This window comes from Bubalus kerabau, chromosome X, assembly GCF_029407905.1.
Source record: "Bubalus kerabau isolate K-KA32 ecotype Philippines breed swamp buffalo chromosome X, PCC_UOA_SB_1v2, whole genome shotgun sequence".
Taxonomy (NCBI): Eukaryota; Metazoa; Chordata; class Mammalia; order Artiodactyla; family Bovidae; genus Bubalus; species Bubalus kerabau.
The window spans coordinates 155,148,471-155,175,404 of record NC_073647.1 but is presented as its reverse complement, the minus strand read 5'-3'; the positions used below and the strand labels follow the sequence as shown (position 1 = coordinate 155,175,404).

Genomic DNA, 26,934 nt, shown 5'->3' with positions numbered 1-26,934 from the left:
TAATTAATTAAAAATTTTAAAAGTATGTCTAGGGGAATAACTTTAGGTGAGAAAATTGAGGTTCTAAGAACATGATCCTCTACAGAGAAAACCCTAAAGACTCCACCAGAAAATTACTAGAACTAATCAATGACTATAGTAAAGTTGCAGGATATAAAATCAACACACAGAAATCACTTGCATTCCTATACACTAATAATGAGAAAACAGAAAGAGAAATTAAGGAAACAATTCCATTCACCATTGCAATGGAAAGAATAAAATACTTAGGAATATATCTACCTAAAGAATCTAAAGACCTATATATAGAAAACTATAAAACACTGGTGAAAGAAATCAAAGAGGACACTAACAGATGGAGAAATATACCATGTTCATGGATTGGAAGAATCAATATAGTGAAAATGAGCAAAGCAATCTATAGATTCAATGCAATCCCTATCAAGCTACCAACAGTATTCTTCACAGAGCTAGAACAAATAATTTCACAATTTGTATGGAAATACAAAAAACCTCGAATAGCCAAAGCGATCTTGAGAAAGAAGAATGGAACTGGAGGAATCAACCTACCCGACTTCAGGCTCTACTACAAACCCACAGTTATCAAGACAGTATGGTACTGGCACAAAGACAGAAATATAGATCAATGGAACAAAATAGAAAGCCCAGAGATAAATCCACGCACATATGGACACCTTATCTTTGACAAAGGAGGCAAGAATATACAATGGATTAAAGACAATCTCTTTAACAAGTGGTGCTGGGAAATCTGGTCAACCACTTGTAAAAGAATGAAACTAGAACACTTTCTAACACCATACACAAAAATAAACTCAAAATGGATTAAAGATCTAAACGTAAGACCAGAAACTATAAAACTCCTAGAGGAGAACATAGGCAAAACACTCTCTGACATACATCACAGCAGGATCCTCTATGACCCACCTCCCAGAATATTGGAAATAAAAGCAAAAATAAACAAATGGGACCTAATTAACCTTAAAAGCTTCTGCACATCAAAGGAAACTATTAGCAAGGTGAAAAGACAGCCTTCAGAATGGGAGAAGATAATAGCAAATGAAGCAACTGACAAACAACTAATCTCGAGAATATACAAGCAACTCCTACAGCTCAACTCCAGAAAAATAAATGACCCAATCAAAAAATGGGCCAAAGAACTAAACAGACATTTCTCCAAAGAAGACACACAGATGGCTAACAAACACATGAAAAGATGCTCAACATCACTCATTATCAGAGAAATGCAAATCAAAACCACTATGAGGTACCATTTCACACCAGTCAGAATGGCTGCGATCCAAAAGTCTACAAGTAATAAATGCTGGAGAGGGTGTGGAGAAAAGGGAACCCTCTTACACTGTTGGTGGGAATGCAAACTAGTACAGCCACTATGGAGAACAGTGTGGAGATTCCTTAAAAAACTGGAAATAGACCTGCCTTATGATCCAGAAATCCCACTGCTGGGCATACACACAGAAGGGAAAGAGACACGTGTACCCCAATGTTCATCGCAGCACTGTTTATAATAGCCAGGACATGGAAGCAACCTAGATGTCCATCAGCAGATGAATGGATAAGAAAGCTGAGGTACATATACACAATGGAGTATTACTCAGCCATTAAAAAGAATGCATTTGAATCAGTTCTAATGAGGTGGATGAAACTGGAGCCTATTATACAGAGTGAAGTAAGCCAGAAAGAAAAACACCAATACAGTATACTAACGCATATATATGGAATTTAGAAAGATGGTAACAATAACCCTGTGTACGAGACAGCAAAAGAGACACTGATGTATAGAACAGTCTTATGGACTCTGGGGGAGAGGGAGAGGGTGGGAAGATTTGGGAGAATGGAATTGAAACATGTAAAATATCATGTATGAAATGAGTTGCCAGTCCAGGTTCGATGCACGATACTGGATGCTTGGGGCTGGTGCACTGGGACGACCCAGAGGGATGGAATGGGGAGGGAGGAGGGAGGAGGGTTCAGGATGGGGAACACATGTATACCTGTGGCAGATTCATTTTGATATTTGGCAAAACTAATACAATTATGTAAAGTTTAAAAATAAAATAAAATTTAAAAAAATGAATAAAATAAAATAAAATTTAAAAAAAAAGAACATGTTCAATTATAATTGGCAAAAGTATCATTTGGAAGAATGGTAAACTAAAAATCCAATGTTAATCACTATGAAAGTTGACGTCACCACTCTGTGACCCCCCATCCTCAAGAAAAAGTCCTGAAGTAGCAGGAACCCATATGTCCAACTCTTATTAAAATGCAATGTTATTAAGTTCATTTGTTTAGCTTGAAATGAAACCAAGAGATGAGATGCCATGTTTGACACTGAAAGGAAAGAGTAAGAGTTTGGGGAAACTAGAGCCACTTCCTGTAGTAAGTAAAGGTAACATTTCTGTGTCTTCTTTTGAAACTGAAAGGAAAAAAGGCAACTTAGATGGGATCATCTTTGTTCCTTAGGAGCATTACGGTAATGTAGGGGACAAGAGAAACTGGGAAACAGCAGAAAGAGCAGTGGATCAGGAGTGGAGGCAGAGACCCAGGACTGTTTCCGTCATGTCTCCATGGCTAAGATGCAGAGGTCTGAAGCCCTCCCAGGCCTTCTAAGCTCTCCTGCCCTAAGACTAGATGCTGTGTACAGGAGCCAATAGAAAGAAAGCCTTCACTCCACGTGGAGCCACTGGCCACAATCCCTTAACAGTTGGTTCATAGGAACATCTTGGGCTTATAGGTAACTGCAAACATGACTTCTTCAACTGAAGCCCATGAAAGAATCCTCTGAAGAGGGCATGCTGTTGCTCCCATCATGGGATCAAACACATCAAATGAGCTTCCATCACCTCTAGAGGTACAGTCAATAGATCCAAGTTGGATGGATGCATGGTCCAGGGTAGTAAGGTCTATGTTTTGGGACTACATCAAAACCCCTTTCAGAGATGATAATTAAGAATGAAGTATTAGGGGTCTGATGCTGGGTAACAACAGATCTACTGGCACAGGCTCCTTCCCCAGTGATGCAGAGAAACTTTCTGTTCCCCCTTTCCATTTTATTGTTGACAAGATTACAGTAAGATTATTTTCAGACTTTTTTCTTTCCACTAAGAGGTGCCTGGTTACCCCAACTCTAGCCAACTCCTTCCACTCAAACTCTGCCCAATACACAGACATAGTCTTTCCACTGATCCCTCAGCCCTGAATGAAACATCATTATTCAGTGGTTAGTTATATACCAATCCTACCGGGGAAGCTTTGTATCATCTAATTCTAACTTGGGCTCTGAAATCCTTTCTAACACCCTAATGTCAAGACATTCCTTAAAATACCTGAGGACAACAAATTGGATTTTTCCAGACTTCCCCCATCTGTTTTCCAACTACTTCCATATGGCATCTCAAACTCCCCCTCCCCAGCCTCACCTGCCTGTCCAATCCACTGCAGCTCTCTCATGGTCAGTGAGGTAAATATGATGCCCGTCAGGACAGGAGGGCAAAACTTTATTTGATTACCCCCATGATAAGCGTATGTGCGCTGTATGTCTTTAGAGGAAGGCACATGCATGCATATACATGTCATTTTACAGCACACGTGTGCACACCCAGTGTCACAGCTAATTCCCATATGCTAGACATTCAACTCCCATTCTATACTGAGGGCAGGCCATACATGAGAGAAAAGACGGGCAAAGACCAGTTCTCCTGGGGGCCAAAAGGGCACTGCTGGATAAGTACCTATCCAGATATCAACTCTACCAGGAAATGTATATAAAGCAGCTTGGGCATGCTGGATGCTACTCATAATAAACTAGCACCGTACACTGAAGAACTTGATGCTTTCAAAATAGACAAGGCAAACAGACCAATGGAAATTTCTGCACACACAGGTATATGTAGAGGTGAAAAACAAGAACACATACAAAGGTGTGTTTCCAGAGAAAGAAAACGCTCCCTAGATGCCAGCCTCCACTGTGTACAGAGTAGGCTTTTTCCCCTCTGGGAGAGCAGATTCTTCTAAGATGCAGGCAACCTAGTTCTTGAGCCTCTAGCAATGAATGGCTCCAGCAATCTGGGAAATTAGCCAAAGGGAATTTCATTTTTATTCCCCTCCACAAATACCAGTACAAAGATTAACAATGAATGACCTCAGCCCCATCTGAGCCCCACACCGACAAGGGCACAAAGAGCCCTTTCCTTCCATGCTGTTTGCTGCTGTCTTGACCATATATGACACACAGAGAATAAATTTCAGTGGAGGCCTCCTCCAAAGTGCTACTCTAATTCTTTCCATATTTTCGGCTCCAGGGCATTTACGAAGACTTTAATGAGCTGAACAGCCAATTGCATCATTTCATCACCCTATAGTATCATTGTACTCTCACCAAATCCATCCTAAAGCTCCTGAGTCCTGGTCAAACTCTGCACCCCAGTCACCTACAATCCACACTTGTAATCGCTGAAACCACCTTACCTTGAAACGTGAGTCTCCTTTCTCTCCTGGTTCCACTGAAGATGCATGCGTATGTCCATGACTTAACCAGCCGCAGTGAATGCTCTCATGATCCAACCTATCTTCTGTATCTTTCATCCCAGGAATTGAAGCACTTTGCAGCATTATACCAATGTCCAAATACTGCCAACCAGAGCATTAGACTCTATCTACCTTGAAGAACTGCCCTGAAGGCCAGGTGCAAACCCTCTCAGTGAGGAAGCAACCACCTCTGGAGGCAAAAAGCTGCTTTTGCACAGGTCTTAAATGGTCACTGGGCCACCACCTTGATCCCTGAGAGCCTAGTTGGCCCCACTAGGTACAGTGGACAACAAACGAATAAACTCCCCTGACAAATGCGTGGGTTTTGTGAGGACAATTCTTGCTGCATCTCTAGATGCCTTTATTCCTTGTTATTATCAGCTATGTTTCAGAGAATTCCAAGATCCCACCCCCCACCCCCACCACCACTGTAAATTGAGACTATGAAATAAAGTCTGGGTAAGTGAAATTATGCTGTAAATTAGATAAGAGTGTAAACTCCTTGGAGAGTTGAGTATTAGCTTGCTTGTGTACAAGTTGTACAGCCTTAACATATAACTTACTTCTTGGAGCTTGGGTTTCCTCATCTAGAAAATGGGGATGGAAGCAGTCCTTGATGGAGCAGACAGCTGTAGGAATGAAATGCCACAATATGTTAAAAGTGTTTGGAACGGAGCCAGGCATATTCTAAGTCTTCAATACATGTTAGTAAATATTAGTCTTAGGCCTATAGTTTGGTAGCACATCAACTCAATTTCACTAACCAGTTAACGGGTAAGATGGCACAGTGGGAAAGAGTCCACAGGCTCTGGAGCAAGGCTGCCTGCATGAAAATCTGGGGCCACCTCTTACTAATTTAATTGTGTGGCTTTGGGCAAGTTACTTAACTTCTCAGAGAGTCAAGTTATTCCTCTGAAAAATGGGAGAAATGGTAATACCTAGCTCTCAGGGCCACGGTGTGATTGAAACACCTTAAGATACCTATATAAAGTACTTCTAACAGTACCTGCAGCTCGTACACATTTAGTAGATGTTGGCTAATGTTATTGCTATTTATTCTCTGACTTGGAGAATGATTATTAAAATGGCTACAGATTCACCGTCTCCTTGCATTCACACCCTTGAAATCTGACACTGCAGATCTCCCTTCAAGCGGTGGAACTGATTTTCCCACTCCTTGAACTGCAGCTGGTCACGTGCCTTGCTTTGACCAATGGACCATTAGCAAACACTATGCAGCAGTGGCTTGCAAAAGCGCTTGTGAACTGGGACTTGCCCTCTGTTGCTGCTCTTGAGAGCCCTGTGTCCACCTGTAAACAAGCCCAAGCTAGCCTGCTGGAGATACGAGGCCACATGGAAGAGACGCAAGGCACCCGAGCCAAGAGCCACGCCCTGACTAACAGCCTGCCATGACCCGCTGACCTGCCTGTTGGCCACAGATACATCCAGGAGGCCAACAGAGGCCAGCTGAGCCAGTCGAGAGAGACGAACTGCCCTTACAATCCACAATATTATGAGCAAAATAAATGGTGTTGTTTTAAGCCATGAAGTTTTGAGGTGGTTTGTTACATAGCACGAGCTACCTAAACCAGGCCTTCTAGCAATTTCAATGTACTTCCATGTATTATTCTTACTTCTGAATTCTTGTCTGCCAGGGTTTAGTGGCCAACCTGAGATCTAGATGCTGTAAGGCATTTTACAATAAACACACACACACACACACACACAAAGTCCTGTGCCTTGGCTAACCAGTTTTTCTAAAGAGAGCAAAACCCCTTCAAGACATTTCTATTAAAAACAGCTTAAGAGGAAAAGCCTCTTGGTATAATTATAGACACAGATGGGATCTAAAAGTTGGAACATAACAAGCAGAAAACTTTGTGGGTGGAAGGGACATTAAAACACAGGGCGGGTTCTCAACAATTACAAGCTTCCACTCATGAAACTGGGGACTGATTAGGCCAAGGGGCTAGAACTGGCTCCTGGCCATGGCCTCTGAAACGTTTTCCTCAGCACTTCACACTGACATCAGCCTCTTCTTGTTGATCTCCTCTACCTGGAGTACCATTTCGGCTTTAGGTCATACATGATCCTATGTGACCCTCGGGGAGCTACATTACTATGTGCATCTGCATCTGGTCTACCAGGCAGAGTGCTAAATTCTTGGAAAGTATTAATAGAAATCTGTCTCCATCCCTCAGAGCACCTAGTGAAGTTCCAGGCACAAATTAAGCAGTCAAGGAAACCTTAACTGATCACACAAAACCAAGTATTGAGGTTTTAGAAACTCGGTGGTCGTTCACAGAAAAGAATCATTGTGCTCCAAAGTACTGACGGCACCTCAGTTTCCGCATCTGTGAATGGTGAGACTGCCGTGAGGAGGAACTGAGATAATGAATAAAAAGCACTGTAACTATACCACCGAATACTACTTGGCAATAAAAAGGAACCAACTTCAGATGCACTACATTCAGTGAAAGAAGCCAATCACCAAAGATCACATATTACAGGATCTCATTTATAAGAGCTTTCTGGAAAAGGCCAATTCATTGGGAGAGAAAGTAGGTTAGTAGCTGCCTGGGGCTGTGGTGAGATTGGGGATTGACTGTGGCAGGGCAGGAGGGCTGAGAGACATGTTCCGCAGTCAGACCGTGATGGTGGCAGCGCGACTCTTCAACTTACTATAAAAATCATTGGATGGTACCCTCAAAACAAGTGAATGGCTTGATACATAAATTACACCTCAAGAAAGGTGTTTAAAAATATGCATAGGGTTTAGAGAACAGTGCCCGGCCCAGAATGAGCACCACCTAAATGTTTATCAAATCACATAAATAAGCCTTATTCTTAGGAAAACCCAGGGAGAGCAGTGCTCACAAGGATGCTGAAACAGCCTAGTCTTTCTAACCCCTTGTTCACCCCACCTCCTCATCTCAGAGAGCTAAACCCAGGGATCCTCTTCCCATGAATCCAGGATGCCGTTAAGTCCACCATATGTGTCTCTGGCTGCTACTGTCCCTCCCACTGCCAAAATGCTACACAGTTTATTAAATGTCTCTTGTTTATGTAGCTCCTGATGCCAAGCTGTGTTTTATTATACTGAGCCAACTGCTCTTAGGCAAGGTTTTTCGGGTGGGGTGGGGGGAGGTGCTGGGAGGAGGGAACCGTCATAGTACGAAGGGAGGGAGATTCCTTAAAACCATGACTCCAAAACAGCTGCTGATTACTCACAGAAGCCCACACATCCCTGCCCTTGACAAATGTCAGGCCACAGGGTAGTTTGAATCCTGATCAAAGCCTGGACAACAATACCCTTTGGGCGGAAAGAAGGAAGGAGCTGGGGAGGGATGCGAGTTCAAGAAAGAGAAAAGGGCAAAAGGGATGGGAAAGAAATCCCTGTTTGAAAGAGATTTACACCCAGGCTCTGCCACATAGGCAAGAACAGGGAGGGTTTCATTTGTAATATGGTCCTGGAATAGACAAGAGTCCCAACCATACAATTCTTCTCCATTTGTGGCTTTAGCATTATGCCCTGAACCATCTGTGTGGAGTTCTCACTCCGCCCTGTTTTATCTCCTGGCCTTCATTATAAACTGGCCCGGCCACTTGGTTCCCATCAGGTCACATGCTCATTGATGCTGGTGGAGTTAATCTTCCCAGCCATTAAAGTACATCTATCCAAATTTTTTTGAGAGGGAGAGAAATATGACTCCATCTCCCCACAGTCTCCTCAGACTTGGCAAAACAGATACCTGGAGTCCTGCCCAGACCTAGTAAGGCCAACCCGGTTCCTCCACTCAGTGTCAATATGCATGCAATCATTCAAAGATTATTTATGGAGCACCCACGCATGACAGGACCTGGGCTCCCTACCCTAGCAGTGCATCTAAACTTGAACTTGCATTGGGATCACCAGGAGAAATGGGCAAACACAAATTCCTGGGCCCTAACCCCAGAGCTCCTAAGTCAGTAGGAGTCAGCATTTATAACCAGCTCCCAGGTGATGCTAACACCACCGGGGCGTGGACCAAACTTTGAGCAGCACTGTTCTAGAGGTGACAATGGTGAGTAACACATGCAGCTGGCCTCCAACAGTCATTAATCTGTTACTGGACACAAGGCGTGTATGAGCACAAAACAAAATGATGTACCACGGTGTAAAACATGGTAAGTCTTAGCCTAAGGAGAGACCCAGAGAGCAAGTGTGGGAAATGCAGAGAAGAGGCTGGGCCAAAGACATATTTGTGCACATCACATCCAGGTGCATCTACCTCCAGACACAAGCTCTTCCTGGGCGAAGACCTCATTGTATTCATTTTTCTACTTCTAATACCTAGTACAATGCCTGGTACACATGCTCAGTGCAATGTCTCCGGAGCGAATGAGTGAATGAATGGAAGCATCCATCCATAAAATTGTATGTTACAAAATCACAGGTCCTGGTATTTTTCTGCCTTGTCAAAAATCAATGTATCAACAAGTACTGAAAGAGTACAAGGACTGTGCCTAGAACATTGTGTCCTGGATCCCAGAGTGAGCATGACATATGTGGTTCCTGCTCTCCTCAAGCTGACATTCTCCACATTTGAGTCCAGAGTTCACTGGAGCCTTTTCTGAGCCCTACCTCTGGCTGGCATGCCATGGTCCTGGGCTTTGAATCCTGTCTTGCTGGACCTGAGTCTTAGGTTAAGTTACTTAACCTCTCTGTGCTTCTCTTTCCTCATCCCTAAAATGGGAATAACAGCAGACATCCTGTGAAAGGACTAGAGTGCAGCTGGAGATGCACTGAGAACAGTGCCTGGTCCATAGAAAGTGCTTGTTAAGTGCTCGCTTATTTTTACTATCATGACTATCACCATTGCTATCTTCATCATTATTATCATCAACAAAAGCTGACATTCTCAGGAGCACAAGATGCTATCAGCCTATAAAGTGCAAAACTCAGAAGTCTGGAGCAAAGAAAGCAAGTCTTCTGAGCTTCCAAAGCCCAGCCTAAGTCTTATCGTTTTCTTCCTCTCCCCTTACTTTTCCTGTCCCCCCGCCTCTCCAATGTGTTCTTGCAACAGCTTCTGGAAACACCTTACCCGTCTAGAAATCAGGGCCATGGCTGCGATGGCTCGAGTCCAGGCCTGAGTTGGCAGGACTCAGGCAAGTCGGGCCCCTCTCATTCAGCCACACACAGTGTGCTTGACACCCTTTTGGAAACCAGTGACTTCGATGTAAGCCTCCTGCAAGGCGGCAGCTGGTGGGCTTTGGCAAAGCACACAAAGGGCGTGCGTCCTCTCTCCCAGCGACCCAAGGCACCCGGCAGAAGGCCTTCACGTGACTCCCATTCAGGCTTTTGCCTAATTAAAATGGCATTACCACTTGCCCTGGCAGGCTGCTGCCACCACCGGCTGCCATATCCAGTTCTCTCTTCTGGAGCTTTTTCTTCTTGTGTTCAGTATTTTGGTCCCCAACATGGAACTGAAGATGACTGGATTAAGAGAGAACTGCTTGGCCCTCTTCCCCTCTACCTCGCCCTGAGATCCCAGGTCTGCAGACAATTATTTACCATCTCTGTTTAGTTAAACAGAGGTTAGCTCAGAGGCCTGGCCTTCAGCATGTTTCTAAAAACCAACAGGCCAAAGTCTTCTGGGTTAACAAATGGACTTTATTTTATAATTGAGCATAAGGCCTCTCAGGGCTGGGCACTCACATTTTATATGAAGCAAGACACTCCTGGCCTGCCCACCTCAAAAAGACACGATGTCAGTCCTGGTGTCTGGCTGGCTGACAGGATAGGTCACTAAATGGATCTCACATTTTCTCTGCAAATTCTAAATTCCTTCCTCTCAGGAGGGGGCTACTTGCCTGCAAGTATAGCCAGGAAATTCTGTGAGAAACTCAGTTTTTTTTTTTAATATAAATTTATTTATTTTAATTGGAGGCTAATTACTTTACAATATTGTATTGGCTTTGCCATACATCAACATGAATCTGCCACAGGTGTACACGTGTTCCCCATCCTGAACCCCCTCCCACCTCCCTCCCCATCCCATCCCTCTGGGTCATCCCAGTGCACCAGCCCCAAGCATCCAGTATCATGCATCGAACCTGGACTGGCGATTTGTTTCACATATGATATTATACATGAGCAAGTCAGTTCTGTCAGCCCTGGCACAGACTGAGTGCCACCTTGCAGTCTATGGCTCAGGAGCTCTTGAGAAGCCACCTGGTGGAGCTTAGGGAGGAGTTCAACTGCCCCAAGAAGCAAAAGCAGTCAGACTCCAAGGTGAGATCCATGGGACAGAGCAACACTGTTTATACCATTCGGGACGGGAAGTGAAGAGGCAATAAAAGAATAAACGACACCTCAGTAAATCCACTACTACCACAATCTGCCGTCCTTTCTGCATGCTGTGGTATTTACTCTTTTATCTATTTGCTCATGTGTTCATCAGAACTTATTCAACACCAAAGAGACCGCATAGGGCATGCTGGTTGAGGGTAGAGGCTTTGTGTTCAAGGAGACCTGCTCAATTTCCAGTTCTACCACTTGACCAGCTGTGTCCCTGGACAAGTCATGTGCCTTCTCTAAGCTTCAGGTGCCTGAGTGCCATAAGTGTGGTTGTGGGAGCTAAATGGCACTATGTATGTAAACCACTCAGCACCATGCCCCACACCAGCATTAACTATAGAATATGTGATGGTAGTGATGGTGATGCAATGATGAAGATGATGAGAATGAAGAGGAGGAAGAAGATGAAGACTTCTTCTTCAGGAGGGCTGCTCTTGGGTAGTGGGATAAAGCCACCGGTAGCTACTGATCTGGCTAAGGAGTCCTGGGAAACTCCTTTTCCAGCTCCAAGATTCCCAGCCTTTTTTGGATGAAAAACTACATTTGTTCCTTCCCAAGACCTGAGATTCCAGCTCCCAGTTTCTGGGGAAGACAGCCCCCAACAAGGGTAGTAGGTAAGGAAATCAAATGGGGGATTCTGCTCTGTTCTTCACTGTTACCTACAATCCTCTCTTCTGGGACCCTCTGAATAGAAGAAAATCCACCCACTCACCAGACCCTCATCCTCAAGCTTAGTGCTCAACCTGGTAAGGGGAGAAACCAACTGGGACCTTGCTGTAATAGAGCATAAAATAAAGGCCTTTCATCGTAATCTGGCAGCTGACCACTAGAAGCATTCCAGGCATAAAACGAACCTCAGGTCTTTAGACTCTTCATTGAACATTCAGTGGAAAGACAACATTAAATCACTGAGAGGCTCTTGTGATGGAGCCCATAGGTGCCTTATGAGATTCCCCTCTGCTCTCACCAAGTTCTGATCTTCTCCATGTGTTTTCATAACCTTTGGTGCTCATGAGAATTCTAAGCAGGGCCTTGATTGAACTCATTTAGCAGATGAGGAAGCTGAAGTGGACAGAGGCAACACAGCACTCCCAAGATCATGCTGCAGTCACTAGAATAGGAAAAGTTAGAACTTCAGGCTCCAAACACCAAACCTGTGTTCCTTTTCCCCAGTGGCTGTCTAGTCAATATTCAGCTGCTGAACTGAACTTATAGACTCCTCACTAGCAGAATGAGAAGAGGGAATGCCTGTGACTAGACTAGAGGAGGAGTCAGTATCTCTGAGTGTAGATACTGGGGGTGGTTCAGAGTTCATCTGGGATTGGCAATGGCCGGGGACACCGACAATATGGTGCCCATGAAGAGTTCTAAGTTGCCTCCAGCCCACATCTTCTGTGGGCCCTTCTGCCCTGAATTTATCCCTTCATATCATCTACCCCATAGCTTCCTTTATGTGGCTCTGCAATGGCTAAGTCCTGTATGGTTTAGTCACTAAGTCGTGTCCGACTCTTTTGTGACACCACGGATGCAGCCTGGCAGACTCCTCTGTCTGTGGGATTTTACAGGCAAGAATACTGGAGTGGGTTGCCATTTCCTTTTCCAGAGGATCTTCCTGACCCAGGGATCGAACCCAGGTCTCCTGTGTCTCCTGCATTGGCAGGTGGATTCTCTACCACTAGCACTACTTGGGAAGCCCTGGATAACCCAGCCTAAATGAGCTCTAATGACATGACTTGGCCTACAAATCAATGAAGATCCAAAGACTCAGACTCAGGCTCCTGAACAAAAATGTGCCCAATTTACTTCCTTTTCAACCACAAAAGAGAGGCAACAACTAAAGTCTCAGTTCATCCCACTATACAAAGCATATGGGGCCAATTAATGCCAGATAGGAAGACATGCACTCCATGGTGCATGTTCACACACATACCATGGGGCGAGTGCATCGGGGTGGGGGGACTTTAATTAAAGGCTGCCTGCCACTGTCCTCTTGAAGTCATTGTTCCACCCCTTGATAGCTTTGTCCCTAGACTACAATCCACCTGACTCACTGTCCCCAGGACCACTGCAGGATTTCAGCTTCAGGCTTTCCCTCCTTCAGACTAACACACACCAGTGTAGGTCCCATGAATTAGAGACCCCAGGGTGAGCAGCAGCCTCCACAGTGAGTACACGCATCAGAGGATCACTTCCTTGAGCAGGGGTTCCTAATTCTTGCTGTGCCACGCCCTCTTCAGCAGGCTGGGGAAGCCCTTTTCAGAATGCTTAATGATAAAAGAAAATACATAGGCTCATAAAGCAAATCAATCATACCAAAATGCAGTTATCCAAATACTCAACAGAAAATTGGTAATAGAGTATTATGTATTCCTGTTTCTCTAACACACGAAATAACAAGATCTAATGGTGAGTCTAATACCACCATGACTTTAAAGTAATGAGCCTATTTTGAGCTCTAGTAGTTGTAACATGATACAGAAATGCCAATGAGTTCTATTAGCAATCAAGTCACAGGTACACTCCTGTGGTTTGTGGCTTTATTTAGAATTGAAGGAAATGTCAAATTTTAGGTTAAGCTTAGTGAAACTGAAGATGTCATTTCTTCCCAAACTTTCTGAATTCTGTCCACAGACTACTTTGAGCTGGGTCATTTCAAGTTAGGATCAACTCTTGTCCCAGAGAAGGGCTTGCCCTGATGGACTGCTGCAAAAGACATGAATGAGCCATATATACCAATAAGAGGTATGTTAACAACGAGTTGTTGTTGGGGAGGGTGGAGGGACAATTTCTAAATACTGAAATAACATTCTGAGCTTCCCTTACAATGAAGGAAAAATGATGTTCTGGGCCATGACATTACAAGCATGGTGAAACCACAGCTAAAACAATCCCAATGCAAGAGATACAAATACCTGCCCTAGTAAAATGAAAGTGGCAGGCTTCTAACTTACTCATTTGTTATCCATTATATTGTTTCTCTTGGTATTAAAATAACTTTCTAGATTAGTGATCATGCCTGTCATGGCACATCCTTGGATAAGCTATCCAACCTACCACAGCCCAGAAAAGGTATATGTGTAGAAGGGTGACTTTGATGGCCATTTTTTGTAGCTTGTCCCTGCTGCACCTCATATCATAGTTGACTGGATCAAGAGTGAGCATCGGCTTCAAGAGCAGCTTAACTATTGGCTGGTCAGCAGCCAATGACATGGCTTGATTTTTTATTTTTTAGTGATTTAGGTCAAACAGCCTTTCTTCCTCATGTTCTGCTTGAGAATATGAAGTGAGACACACTGTAAGGAGGCAATTCTAAGTGGCACTCAAAGCTAAAACAAAGAAGCAAGCCAGACTTTGCCTCAGGGTCCTAAGAGGAAAGAACCCAGGAGAATCTGAGCCCAGCTAATGGTGGAGAGCTGCACTGGAGACCATGAGCAACAATGATCGGTCTTTAGGGTGACCTCAGATTCATCCTGCCTTCCACTTCCTGTCTCCAAAGCAAAAGCTATGAATGGAATTCAGAGGGTCCATGGGGGCGGGGAATCACATTTTAAATATCACTAAACTGGAAGTGAAACTTAGCAACTCCTTTCCCTTCCTCTGGGAAGCCTTCTAGAACCTCTAAGATTGGTTGAGGTATCCCAAAAACAAGCTCCCAAGCCCCTTTCACCTCCTCTTAACAACAGAGAGACAACATTCATTGTAACGCATACCTATCTCTATCTCACTTCAAACCCTAAGTGTTTTTGTGGGCCAGACCCCTGTTGGTCTCCCTTGGATTTCCAGGGTGTGGCAAAGTAAATGTACTATAGTATATACTGTAGTTTCCAACGTTATGGAATCAATCAATAAATGAAGTTTCTACAGGAAGTCATAGGGACATAAAATAACAATTTAATGATGGAAGCTTAGTGACCAAACCACAGCTCTAAAGAGGAAAATAATGGAGCAGATACCAAACCTTACAGGAGAATACTAGCATTAAGGCCTCTCACACAACAGCTGTTAAGGCAATTCAGTTCAAGGAATATTTACTGTGACCTACCATAGGTCACACTCCCTTCCTATAAGGCTTTAACTATTAAATAATATAAGAAAGACATAGCTTAAAAACAATGCATATACAATGAGATACATATGGTCCACGATACATCATTTGAGGGGAAACTGTCATTAGCATAGAGTCAGATGACCTATATCCAAATCCTGGCCCCACCACTTATTAGAAAAAGAAACTTAGGCAAATTGCTAGACCAAGCCTCCATTTTCCTATCTGTAAAATGGGGCTAATGATACTTACCTCACAGAAGAGTTAGGAAGATTAAATGCAACCATTATGTGAAAGCACCTGACTGGTACATAAGAGAGATTCATGGGGTTTAGATCTTTTCCCTCATATACAAAATAGATTGTACATAGTCAGTAAGATGGTGGTTGCAGAAGACAGGAATGTCATCTGTGGCATATTACTACTCCTAAATCCATTCTACCCATGACTGTGATGCAACCAAATTTTTACTCTATTTGGAGCAGGCCGGAAAGCAGTTTTAGCTCAGCACTCAAAAACAAAACAGAAATTCAGCATGAGTCATATATATAATGGTAACTTTTCCAGTAGCCACATTAAAAAAAGTAAAAAGAAACCGGGGAAATTAATAATGTATTTTATTTAACCTGATAAATCAAAAACATTATTTCAATATATAACCTATATAAAAATATATTAATGATGTATTTTACATTCTTTTCCTGATACCAACTCTTAGAAGCCAGGTGTATATTTTACACGTGGAGTGATCTTCCAGATACATTTCAGGTGCTCAATGGCCATGTGTGGCTGGAAGCTGCCTAACCAGACAGCACAGGGCCACCTACCATGGTGAGAGCTATGGGGACCACTGCACTGGAAATCAGACTGTCAACATTTTGTTTATACAGTGGATAAGAGCTCAGACTCTGGGACCAAACTGGGTTTGGATGCGGTCTTTGTCACTTACCAGCTGTCCGATCTTGGGCAAGTGACTTTAGCTCCCTGTGTCTAACTCCTTCATCTGTAACAGGGCCACAGCCATACCAGCATCCAGAGCTGGCGAAGATGAAATGAACACATGCAAAATGCTTAGAACTGCATCAGGCGTGTAGTAAGCTTTCAATAAATGTAATAGTGTTACTATTACAGGTCCAGCAGCGGGTGGGGAGAGAGTGGCGGAGAAGTGGAAAACCTATAGAGGATTAGAGGCTTGCCACTTCCCTTTTGGTGCCACCCAAACTGATTAGGTGACTCTTGCTGTCCTCCCTTACAGGCCAATGCAAGTAAGAATCCTGGGACATGGCGTCCCAGAGAGAAACAGTCTCTTGGAGGGTGGCGGGCCCTCAAGTTTATAATCTAGAGGGAAGCTGAGGAGCTATGGTTCCAATTAGGAAGGCAAAGCTGGCCCCAGTACCATTCCCCACAGCTTGGCAGGAAAAGTCATTTGCAACACACCAGACCATGTCTCCCACTTTCTGTCTTTGTTTCTCTGTTCAAACATTTGCAAATCATTCTGAATTTGGGAGAGGCGGCAGCAGCAACTGTTTTAAAAGGCAAAGCCAGGATCAAATGAAAGTAGACCAACACACAAGTGGGCAGGGGCATTAGAGGATGGAATACAGATCATGAAAATGAAGAAGAAATTAAGAGTAATAAAATTAGTGCCTGCTGAATATAAGCACCTCTAATTCTTACAGATGAAGAGTTATCTGCATCTCTGAACTCCTGATGCTCAGATAGGTCTATGTCTCCTCCCTGGCGTTCCTTGGCCAGGTTTCTACGATACGGTTACAGGTCAATTCATTTTTATTTACTTTTTTCTTGAGGTATCACTTACATAAATCTTAGGTGCATGACTCAAAACCTTTTACATACACCTTACAGTGAGGTTCACATCATTCAGGTCAAAATATGGAATACACCCAGCACTCCAGAAGACTCCATCCCAAGATAACCACTCTTCGGACCTCTTTCTCCAGAGATTAGCTCTGCCCAGTTTTGAACTTCATATAAATGATATGCCTCCTGTCTGTTTCCTGAGTCCTCAAGCATGTACTTAAGCAAATTATAGCAGAGATGCAGAAGAAAAAGGAGCAATAGAAAGTGACCAAGGACACAAGATTGGTCTCATTTATACAACCTGATACCCAAACAGGGCACCCGCAAAGCAGCCCTCTAGAGCAGGGGTCCCCAACCTCTGGGATCGAAGGCCTGATGATCTGAAGTGGGGCTGATGCAATAAGAATAGAAATAAAGTGCACAATAAATGTAATGCACTTGAATCATCCCCAAACCATCCCCACTCTGCCTAGATCTATGGAAAATTTCTGTTCCAGAAACTGGTCACTGGTGCCAAAAAGGCTGCAGACTGCTGCTCTAGAGGATGACATCCCACACACTCCATTCAGGTCCCCTGACTGCAACACAACTACCACTCTCCTAGGTTCCCAGGTACTGCACAGGAGGACGCTCAGCCAGCAGGTGCTGAGCTGCAGCTCGACACAATGTCGCTCTAACTGGGGAAAGGTAAGGAGGCCTTGCTTCTCCTGGGACCTTCTTTTTAGTCGAGCATGCAAGTTACGAGCTGGAGACAGCCAGCCTGGGTGGGTCTGAAGCCAACCTGGCCACTTCCTAGCTGTGTGACCTTGGGTAAGTTTCTTCATTTCTGTGCCTTCTGTGTCTTGGTGCGCTCATCTGAAAAATGGGGATAGCAACAGTACCTGCTTCATCAGACATTACAAGGAGTAAATGCCTAGAACAGTGCTTCATACAAATATGCACCTTCAACTCCCCTCTTATCAGGATATAGATGACAAAAAGTCTTCCAACCTTCCTGGAAAGCTTGTGTTTATTAAAATCAGGAGGCAAAAGATCGAAGTTAAGGAAGCATAAAACAGGGAGAGAAACCTCATTCATAAAGGAAGATCTCTGACATAAGCAGGTGTGGGGAATGAAAACGTCGCACTCCCTAAATGCATGTTGGGTTCACGCACGCTGAGGTGATACTGTGTGAGCTGGACTTCACAAAATGCCCCTAACATACTGGCAGGAGACCGGACTCTGGCCCCAAACCAGAGCGGGTGTTCACAAGAGAAAGGGAGGCGGGTTACTGTCATTCTCATGACAGCAAACACTAAATCGAAAATCCAGTTGTCCCAGAATATCATCTTAGAAATTCCATCCACCTCTAGAACTCCATTCACCCTACAAAAGGTCCCAAAGCCCCAGGGCTCGAGAGATGGGGAAGTGACATTAGACAGTATCAAGGGACATCTCGTACCTCTAAAGATTTTTTTTTTCTAGACAGCAATGAATTTTCAGAGATGCCATGAACACAGTAAGAAACTTTCCTACTAAAACATTTTCCAGTATTATTACAAATCTCCCGTAGCATATTTCTTTCAGGCATCTCACCTGGGAGGTGAGCATGGAGCAAAAATATACTGTTATATTTACTCCCCAGGAGGGTCATAAGGAAAAGCAACTCAAAACCCAAGCTTAAAGGTCAGTTCAACAAAGGGCAAGGGTCAGAGGGTCAGGGTGATGGGACAGTGATGGAGTTTAAAGACTCCTAAAAACCCAGGAAAGCCAGTTATTTATTGCCTGAAATTTTAAAAGACCTTGCTAGGCAGAAATAGTTCTACATCTTTAGGGCACACATAAGGAAGGGCCTCAAAGAATTTCAGATCTAGCAATTTCTTCTGGTTTTATGATTAATGGAGAAAGGACTAAAAAATTCTCACTCTCTCATCCCTGCCCCCCAAGCGCGTACGTGCATGCGCGTGCATGTGTGCATGACCACGGTTCCAGTTTCGCTTCTGACTCAAAATCTTGCTAATACTGTCTATTCGTAAAGGGCTAGCCATAAAATGTTGATATGAGCCAAACTGACTTGGACTTTTGCCACAGCGTGTATATAGATACAATGACATTTTATTTCCTTTTCCTCATCATTAATGAGTTTATTGCCTCAAAGTGCTTTAAAGTTCTCCAAAGTAGTTCTGTGGTTTATAAACACCCTAATAGCATCCCCAATAAAAACGACAATGTCCACCTGTCTGTCTGACCCTCAGAAGACTGCATAAGAATTAGGGATCTGCTTACCATTTAATCTCTTTGGGGAAAAGGTAAAAGGTCAACCGAAAGCCCACAGGTGCTAGTTAACATAAGTGAGCAACTCCATAAAATTAAAAAGGTGTGCCTTCAAAATGAGAATCCTGTGACCCTAATGTCTAGCAAACGCACTTAGACTCTTTGGCAAGCAGGGATGAGAAAATTCCTAATCCCAACCTAAAGGTGAGGTAGTGAAAAATCACCCCTTCACTCTTTACTTTCTGAAAATAACCAGAGACCAGGACATTAGACATCTAATGCTGGTCTTGATTTCACAATCACATGGAGACCTTCTCACTTTGACAACTCTGCCCACCCAGCTTCTTGCCACCCAGCAGATACCAACTGGCACCCAAAAGATTGAGGCAAACACATCATTAAGACACAAATTAAAGCCTGCTTTCCTTCAAAAGAGTTGGCAATGTGACTTACTGATTACATTTTTAGGATAGTAAAAGCCATTTAAGGCAGCTCATAAACCTCACGCCAAAATTTTTTTTTAACAGATTAAGCCTAATTTTGCTATACAAAGAAAAATGACGGAACTATTAAAGAGGATGTTAGAGAAGAATATTTGGTGACACAGAAAGATATTCTTGTTCTAATAAGTGAAAAAAAAATCAGTTTACAAAAAAAATCAGTTATAAAGCAATATATAGATTATAAGCCCATTTTATTACAACACATCTAAGAAAACAACTGGACGATATACACTAAAACATTAAAAGTGATTCTCTTTGGGTGAAAGATGCAGAGATTACTTTTATTATTTCATTTTGTTGATCTTTATTTTTAAAATTTGGTTCATTTTACAGGTCTTAGGCTTCCATACTAAGAAAAAAAAATTAAGCAGCTACATTTAAGTTTTACTGAAGTCCTAACTCGACCGAGAGTCCAAGATCAATATTTGGTTGAAATGCTTCCCTACCATGATGTACAATCACACACACACACACACACCGAATCTCACAAACACAATACCAAGCGGAAGAAGCCAGACACAAAAGCTTAGAAAGTGAATGATTCATTTACCTAAAACACGAAAACAACACTATGATGTCAGGAATTAGGGCGGGAGTTGCCCTGGGGCTAAGTGAGTATTCAGAGCATGATTTAGTGTCTTGCAGTGTTTCTAGTTGTACTTAGTGGGGAGGAGCTGGGAGAAATGAATCTTTGCCAACTCGTGTGGGCCGCCCAGGCCAGGAGTTCTGTTTAAAAACACCTACCCCTTATAAAAGACAGATCTGGTGGCCAAATGACATGTCTGCTGGGCCCTCGGGCCTCTGACCTAACATCACAAGCCAACAACACGCACATCCAGAATTTCACAAACATAGTGTGAGTCTGGATTCCAGTGCAGGTACCAGGGAGGCAATGTTTCCCAACTCATTCTCCCCTACACTTGGTTTCCCACTGGCTGGCCGTGTAAAATCACAATGGATAAATGAAACAGGGGTAAACACACACACACACACACACACACACACACACACACGCACACAAATGAAGCTTTTGCTGTTAGGTTACAAAAAACACAAAGATAGCCAACAAGACAGTTCTGGATGAAAATAATGCCTATGGATTCCTGAACCCTCCTTGGCACCAGTTCCCAACATCCTCATACTCAGTGTCCAGGAGGCTGGGACGACTTGGAGAACTGCAATCTCCCCTAAACACTGGGGGACCAAGGACCCAGGGCCCACTCTAGACCAATGACCTTTGGGTCTCACGGGGTGGGATGCAGACATTAGCATTTTAAAATCCTTCCGGATGAATCCACTGGGCAGCTCAGGTTGAGAGCACTGGTTTTAGAGCAGCACATATGAAACCTTAATGTGCATCCATTACCCAGGACAAGTCAGGCTGAAAACGAATGTGCTGCTGGTGTTCTCGGCCCTGATCCCCACTGGGACCAGTGAATGAAGATCCAAACCACAGCCTGAAGCTACAAGCCAACTTACTGAGTGGGCATTTCAAAAAGGGGCAAGAATGCTCCTCAGATTTCTCAAGCCCCTGAGGCCCACGTACACATGATGGGATGCCACGTCTGTGTCCCTTGGGGCTACTGCATAGGTGCGGGCGGTTTCTGCCATCCTCCGCTTTAGAAAGAGGCCATCGGAAGTGGAGGACACCAAATGTCTGGAACATCACATGAGAGAAAGGCAGCCAGCCCCCTACCAGCTCCCACCGCATTCATCACTAGAGGCTGCTCAAGAAGTGAGGGCTCCCTGCCGCTGGTGGTTTGCAAGGGCCTTCTCTAGGCTTCCCTATTTGACAAGATATTAGGCACAAGCCAGACCAGAGTCTGCATTAATGAGACCCACATGGGACTGCTTAAGAATAAACACTCACTTAATCCTATGTAGCTGAACAGTCTAACAAATGAATTAGCTGGTGGCATCCACTTAGGATATATGATCCAATTTATACTATGATTTCTTTCTAAGGGCTGAACTGATTTTGACACATATAAAAATGTGGTTTCAATCACCCACAATTGCACCGTTTGAACAAGGGGGAGAGAAAGGCTTTAAAGGGCCCAGACCTGAGGGGCGTCAATAACAAGGTGCAGTGGAGGAGCTGTGCGCTGGCGCTGGGCTGGGGAGGGGCCCTCCGAGGCAGGAGTACTGTCCCCAAGTAGGAGCCTGGACACTTTCATCTCTGCTGCAGGGTCCACTGATCAAACATGCAGGCGCAGCCTAGAGAAAGAGCACAGAGAATTCCTCACTGCCTTCTCCTGCACACCAAGCTCAGGTCCCCAGACAGGGCAGGGGCCTCTGGCTAACTGAAAGGCACTCAAGCTGTGGGGAAGCAGGCAGGTCATTCTATTGACCTGCTGGCCAAGCCAACGATACTCATCCTAAGAGCAAACAAAAGCTAAGGGGTTTATATGCCCCCAAGAACTTGCACACTGGCTTCAGCTAATGATGTCAGGAGGGAGAAATGGCAGACGAGGCCATTCACAGATCTTTCCCCCGACTCTTCAGTAGGGTCCTTAGCTTTTTCCCATCCCACTGTCAACAATATCCGTAGGAGGCAGGTAATACGATCAGCCCCTTTTGACACAGGAGGGAGCCGAGGCCCAAAGATCCCAGGCAGTTCAACTCCACAAGCCAAGTATGAAATGAATCGCTGTGGCTCAGGCCTGGGCCACTCCCTGAGGCCTGACTCCCTGGGCTGTGTCTGAGGCACCTCACTGCAGCCTTTGGGACAGCCGCCCAGCTGCTGAGATGGGCGTGCGCCTGTGTTCTTTACAAGCAGATCCCACAGCTGTCCACATGAAGGGGCTCCCAATGCCACAACAGCTTGGCTCCGTCTGTCCATCTAAGTGCAGGAAATGCAAAAATAACTACTCTCTGTTGTTATGTGCTTGGCACTGGGCTAATAATATTCATATCTCTTACCCCAATTTTTATAGGGGGAAAAAAAAAAAAACAGGTACAGAGAAGTTACATTAACAGTTTTTCAGTGAAGAGCGTCTGGACCTAAATCTGGTGATTATTTTTCCCCTTCTGTAGCTCCACTATAATGATGCTAAATAACGATCTGAACTGTCTGTAGCATATTTCCTTGGAAGAGCGTGAAACATTTATTTATTCTCTCAACACGAATATTCCTTTCCAGTCAAATCAAGCTCCCCGAGGATCCTCAAATAGGCTGCGGCAAAGACTGCCGTATATTCCTTCTGGCTGAGATACAGTTCACAGGCTCCTTTGCAGTTAAGCAGAACTATGTGAGTTCTGACCAAGGGCACACGGGCAGCAATGACATGCTTCTTTCTCCTTTAGGCCTGGCACATAAAAGCCTTCTGCACAATGCTCCATTCTCTCTTCTCTCAACTGCTGGCTACATTCAGATGCTCTAAATGCAGGACTCCAAGTCCCCAGGGATTGGCAGAACCACAAAGAGAAGGAGCCCGTGGCCCTGAAGACCTGCATGGAGTAGAGCATTCCCTGACCAACCCACACTGGACTGTAAAAAAAAAAAAAAAAGAAAGAAAGAAAGAAAAGAAAAGAAAAGAAAAGCAGTAACACTTTGCTGCGTTACTGTACAGACTTTACGGCTTGTTTGAGACTTAGCCTACTCTAATACACAGATCACACACATTTCCTATTTCTTGCACTTTTCAAAATCTTCCCTATTGCTTAAGTCAGTGATTTCCCAAGTGTGGTCCCTAAACAGCAGCAGGAGCTGGCTAGCAATGCAAACACACAGGCCTCGCTCCCACCCTACACAATCGGCAATTTGGTTTGGGGAGGCGGGGAGTGGGGGTCCAGATGATTCTGCTGCACTCTCTAGTTGGATGCCCAGTGGTCTAAGTGGACTGAGATGTACCAGGACGTCTCCAAGGCAATCTCCACGCCTCATCCAGCTCCCCTTCTCTGACTCCTGTGCCCTCTACTCATTTCTGCCCTTAACTGCACATGCTTGACCATACTGCTTCCCCTGTGCTTCCCCTGCCCCAAATTTCCATGGGCAGAGACCATCTCCCTTACCTCTTGGTAAATGCTGGAAGAAAGGGAGAGAGGGGCATACCCATGATACAGAACAGGGCAGGACAGCCCTTGATCATCAAATCATTGATCATCCCCATTCAACAGATGGAAAATGTTAAGTACCAGAAGACTAGGTGAAGTGTCAGGCTGTAATTTAGTAACATGTTTGCTTTGGGAGGCTTGATGTCTTCACAAGGGCAGAGAGCGGACACAGTAAGGGGTTCTGTACTTGGTACTAAAGCCAGACTTTCTGAGCTCAAATCTGGGGTTTTGTACTAACTGGCTGTGCAGTTTCACACTGATTATTTAACCTTTCACTGTCTCAGTTTGCTCACCTGTAAAGTTGGGATAAAAGTGGTACCTACCCTCACTGGGCTGTGATGAGGATTTAAAGAAAAACTGTGTTTGGTGCTGAGAACAACACCTGGTGTACAGAAAGTTTTGCACCAGGCTAAGAAGTATATTCTAGGGTGACCTCAGCAAGTCACCTACACTCTGAGCCTCAGTTTCCTCATCTATAGAATGGGGTGTTATAAGGATGGCATCACCAACTCGATGGACTGAGTTTGAGTGAACTCCGGGAGTTGGTGATGGACAGGGAGGCCTGGCGTGCTGCAATTCATGGAATCACAAAGAGCCAGACACTGAGCGACTGAACTGAACTGAAGGATTAATTGAGATGGTGAATGGTAGGGACTAGTGTGGATGAGGGGCCAGGTCAAGGGCTCAGGGGTTTCCCTCCCCTCCAAATCGGCCTTCTTTGCAACTTGAATTCATGCTTGTGCAATCCTGAGTCGGGGGAGAGAATACACAGGTACACATTTCCAGGAAAATATAGTGCAAGTCAGCTAGCAATCCATTCATGGAGGGCTTGGCCTTCCTAGAAGGGTTCAGAACGGGAACTGACCAGACTCCCCAAACCCCTGCTTCATTTCTAAACAAGCAACAATGAAGGCACCATTGCCAATGACCGGAGAAATCTTTGTCCAACTGTGAAAATTGTCCAGAGCAGTTACAGTGCAAAGGTTAGACACAGCTCTCCTCAGACTTGTTATTAATGGATTCCAAAAAGGAAGAGGGCTGCTTATTTATTACCTCCTTCTAGCTCGCCTCTTCCTGAACTAAGGCGAGAGAGACAGGAAGACAAGGAATTTCCTTCCAAACTTTTTTTCATATTTTAAGATGAGAAGCAAATTTACAAGGTCAAGAAAACCCACAATGTCTGCCTCGGGTGAAAAGGCAGGCAAGACAAGCAGGGACGTGGAAACTGTCAGCTTGACTCTTTTTCTTATTCATCCTCCAGCTTCCCTCTGACCTGGGGTGGGGGGTCCATTTTTCTTGAGTTCTTTGACTTAAAAGAAGAATGGGAACACTTAGAAGAGGAATTCACCAAGCTCTCGCAAAGCCAAAGATACATGCAGACTTCGAACCAGCAAGCCCACGCCCAGGTCGACTGTGATCCACAGTGAATTTCATTCCACCACACTCGTTACAATGACAAGGCCACTGGGTGTCAAAGTAAGCTGTGTCACATTGTCATTGAAATAAGTTTAAAGAAACACTTAACTCCTCTTACCATGGGGAACATATTCTGATCTTTCCTAATGTGTTTGATTTTATTTCTGATTCAATTCCATGTTTTTCCCATACCGGTTACAACCCATTGGGAAAAACCCTGCCCTGAAAAACTGCCACATACCTGCAATAAAATTACATACATTCATCGTGGCATTGTCTAGAAGAGGAAAAACTTGAGACGCCTTACTTGTCCATCAACAGAACAGATAAACAAATGGAGGTACTTTCATGTAATGAATTATATACAGTAATTAAAAATGAATCAAGTAGAGCTATCAGTAACAGCATGAATAAATCTCCATATGGAATGTTGAGCTTCAAAAGGCAAGTTGCAGAAATATACAAGCAGTATAAACAATATACACAAATTTAAAATCAGGCAAAACAATACTAAATGCTGCTTAGGAATCCATACATATACATTAAAATATAAACACATGCCAGGGAGTTATTAACATAAATTTCAGGGTATGGTTGAAGAAGGTGAAGCTGCCGAGGAGTCTACGCTATAACTTTATTTGTAATTGTTTATTTCTTCATCTGGATGATGTTTCTTATATCATTCTCTATCATTTTCACATATCTGAAATTTTTATAACTAAAAAATCTGTCAAGGGGATGGCAATCTTGGGACAACTTTGCTTTTTCCTTTTGGATTCAGTGAAATAAAAGTTCTCCAGTTTCAGCCCCAATTCTCATTGCAGGACAGATGGCGAGCCCAGAACGTAGACCTGTGGGAACATGCCACCACCTTTCTTTCCAATCAAGCCAAGGCACACCAACTTCGAAGGAAAATGGTTGTAACTGAAGCAAGTTAACGAAATAGTAACTCCTCTCACCATAGCGACATACTCTGATCTTTTTTCTAATGTGTTCAAGTCCATTAGGATTCGACTTCATTTTTTTCCTGTGCCAGTTACAACCCCTTGGTTTGAATTCATGACCCATCAATGGGTCACAACACACTCTGAAAAATCCTGCCCTGAAAAACTAGCACCTAGCTGGGGCTAGGTCCAGGAAAGATGGGGACACCATGCCACAATTCACCAAGGATCTGAGAGATGTGTCAGTGTGGAAGCCGTTACTCCAGGGAACAGTCTAGAGGAGCCACAGAATCTGAACCATAAAGTCAGCTGTCTATCAGGGCTGTCTCTGGGTGTATATGGCACCCAGTGCCTCCTTTCTAACTCTACGGAGATTCTCGACTCTCTCCCATACTGTGTGAATTCGGGCAAATGCTGGTTCAGAATAAATGTTACTGCTTTGACCTTCTCTGTATATTGTCAAGGAGAATGTTTAACTAAAAGAGGATATTTGTTGATCAAGACCTATTGTGTAAATATAGTGATTGATTTCTGAGATCTCTGTCCTCACAGCTAGAGTTAGAACCTACCAGATAAACAGAATCACTTGGCTGGAAGGAGTCCTAGACCAGTGCTCCTCCAATGTTAACTTGCAAGTGAATCCCCTGTAGATCTTGTTAAAGTGCAGCTCTGTGTGCAGGAGGTCTGAGGCAGCCCAGTGACGCTGGGCTGAGAAGCACTCTGGAAAGATCAAGAGTGATACCCTAAACTGCCATCTGCTCTAAAGCTGCCAAGGTCGAGGGATGGGAAGGACCTGATCCCTCTCTCTGAGTACTTTGCGGGATGAGAACCTGGCTCTTCAGAGCTGTGCTTCAGTACTGATCCATTCATCTACAGCACGTCTCTGCTGCTGGATACACCAAGCCAGCAAACTGGCCATGAAGTTTCTGGCTGCTCCCAACTTAAAGGGCATCCCTGGCCCACAGTCCTCTGAACTCTTGCATCTCA

General features: G+C 44.2%; 1 protein-coding gene across 49 annotated transcripts in view; it reads right to left on the bottom strand.

The window, feature by feature from the left end:
• Positions 1-26,934, bottom strand: part of NHS (NHS actin remodeling regulator) — a 505,180-nt gene that overhangs the window by 259,542 nt on the left and 218,704 nt on the right. For 14 of the 49 annotated variants that reach the window (XM_055564155.1, XM_055564156.1, XM_055564175.1 and 11 more), the window contains one exon: positions 5,133-5,198. Coding sequence is in view for 32 of the 49 variants with exons in the window: in XM_055564175.1 (XP_055420150.1) it covers positions 5,133-5,198 (66 nt within the window). In the remaining 17 variants the exon portion in view is untranslated. Of the gene's footprint in view, positions 1-4,509; positions 4,672-5,132; positions 5,199-11,876; positions 12,021-15,903; positions 15,988-21,594; positions 21,749-26,934 lie in introns of those variants that run through there. The other 35 variants (XM_055564128.1, XM_055564129.1, XM_055564133.1 and 32 more) reach the window with 11 other exon arrangements.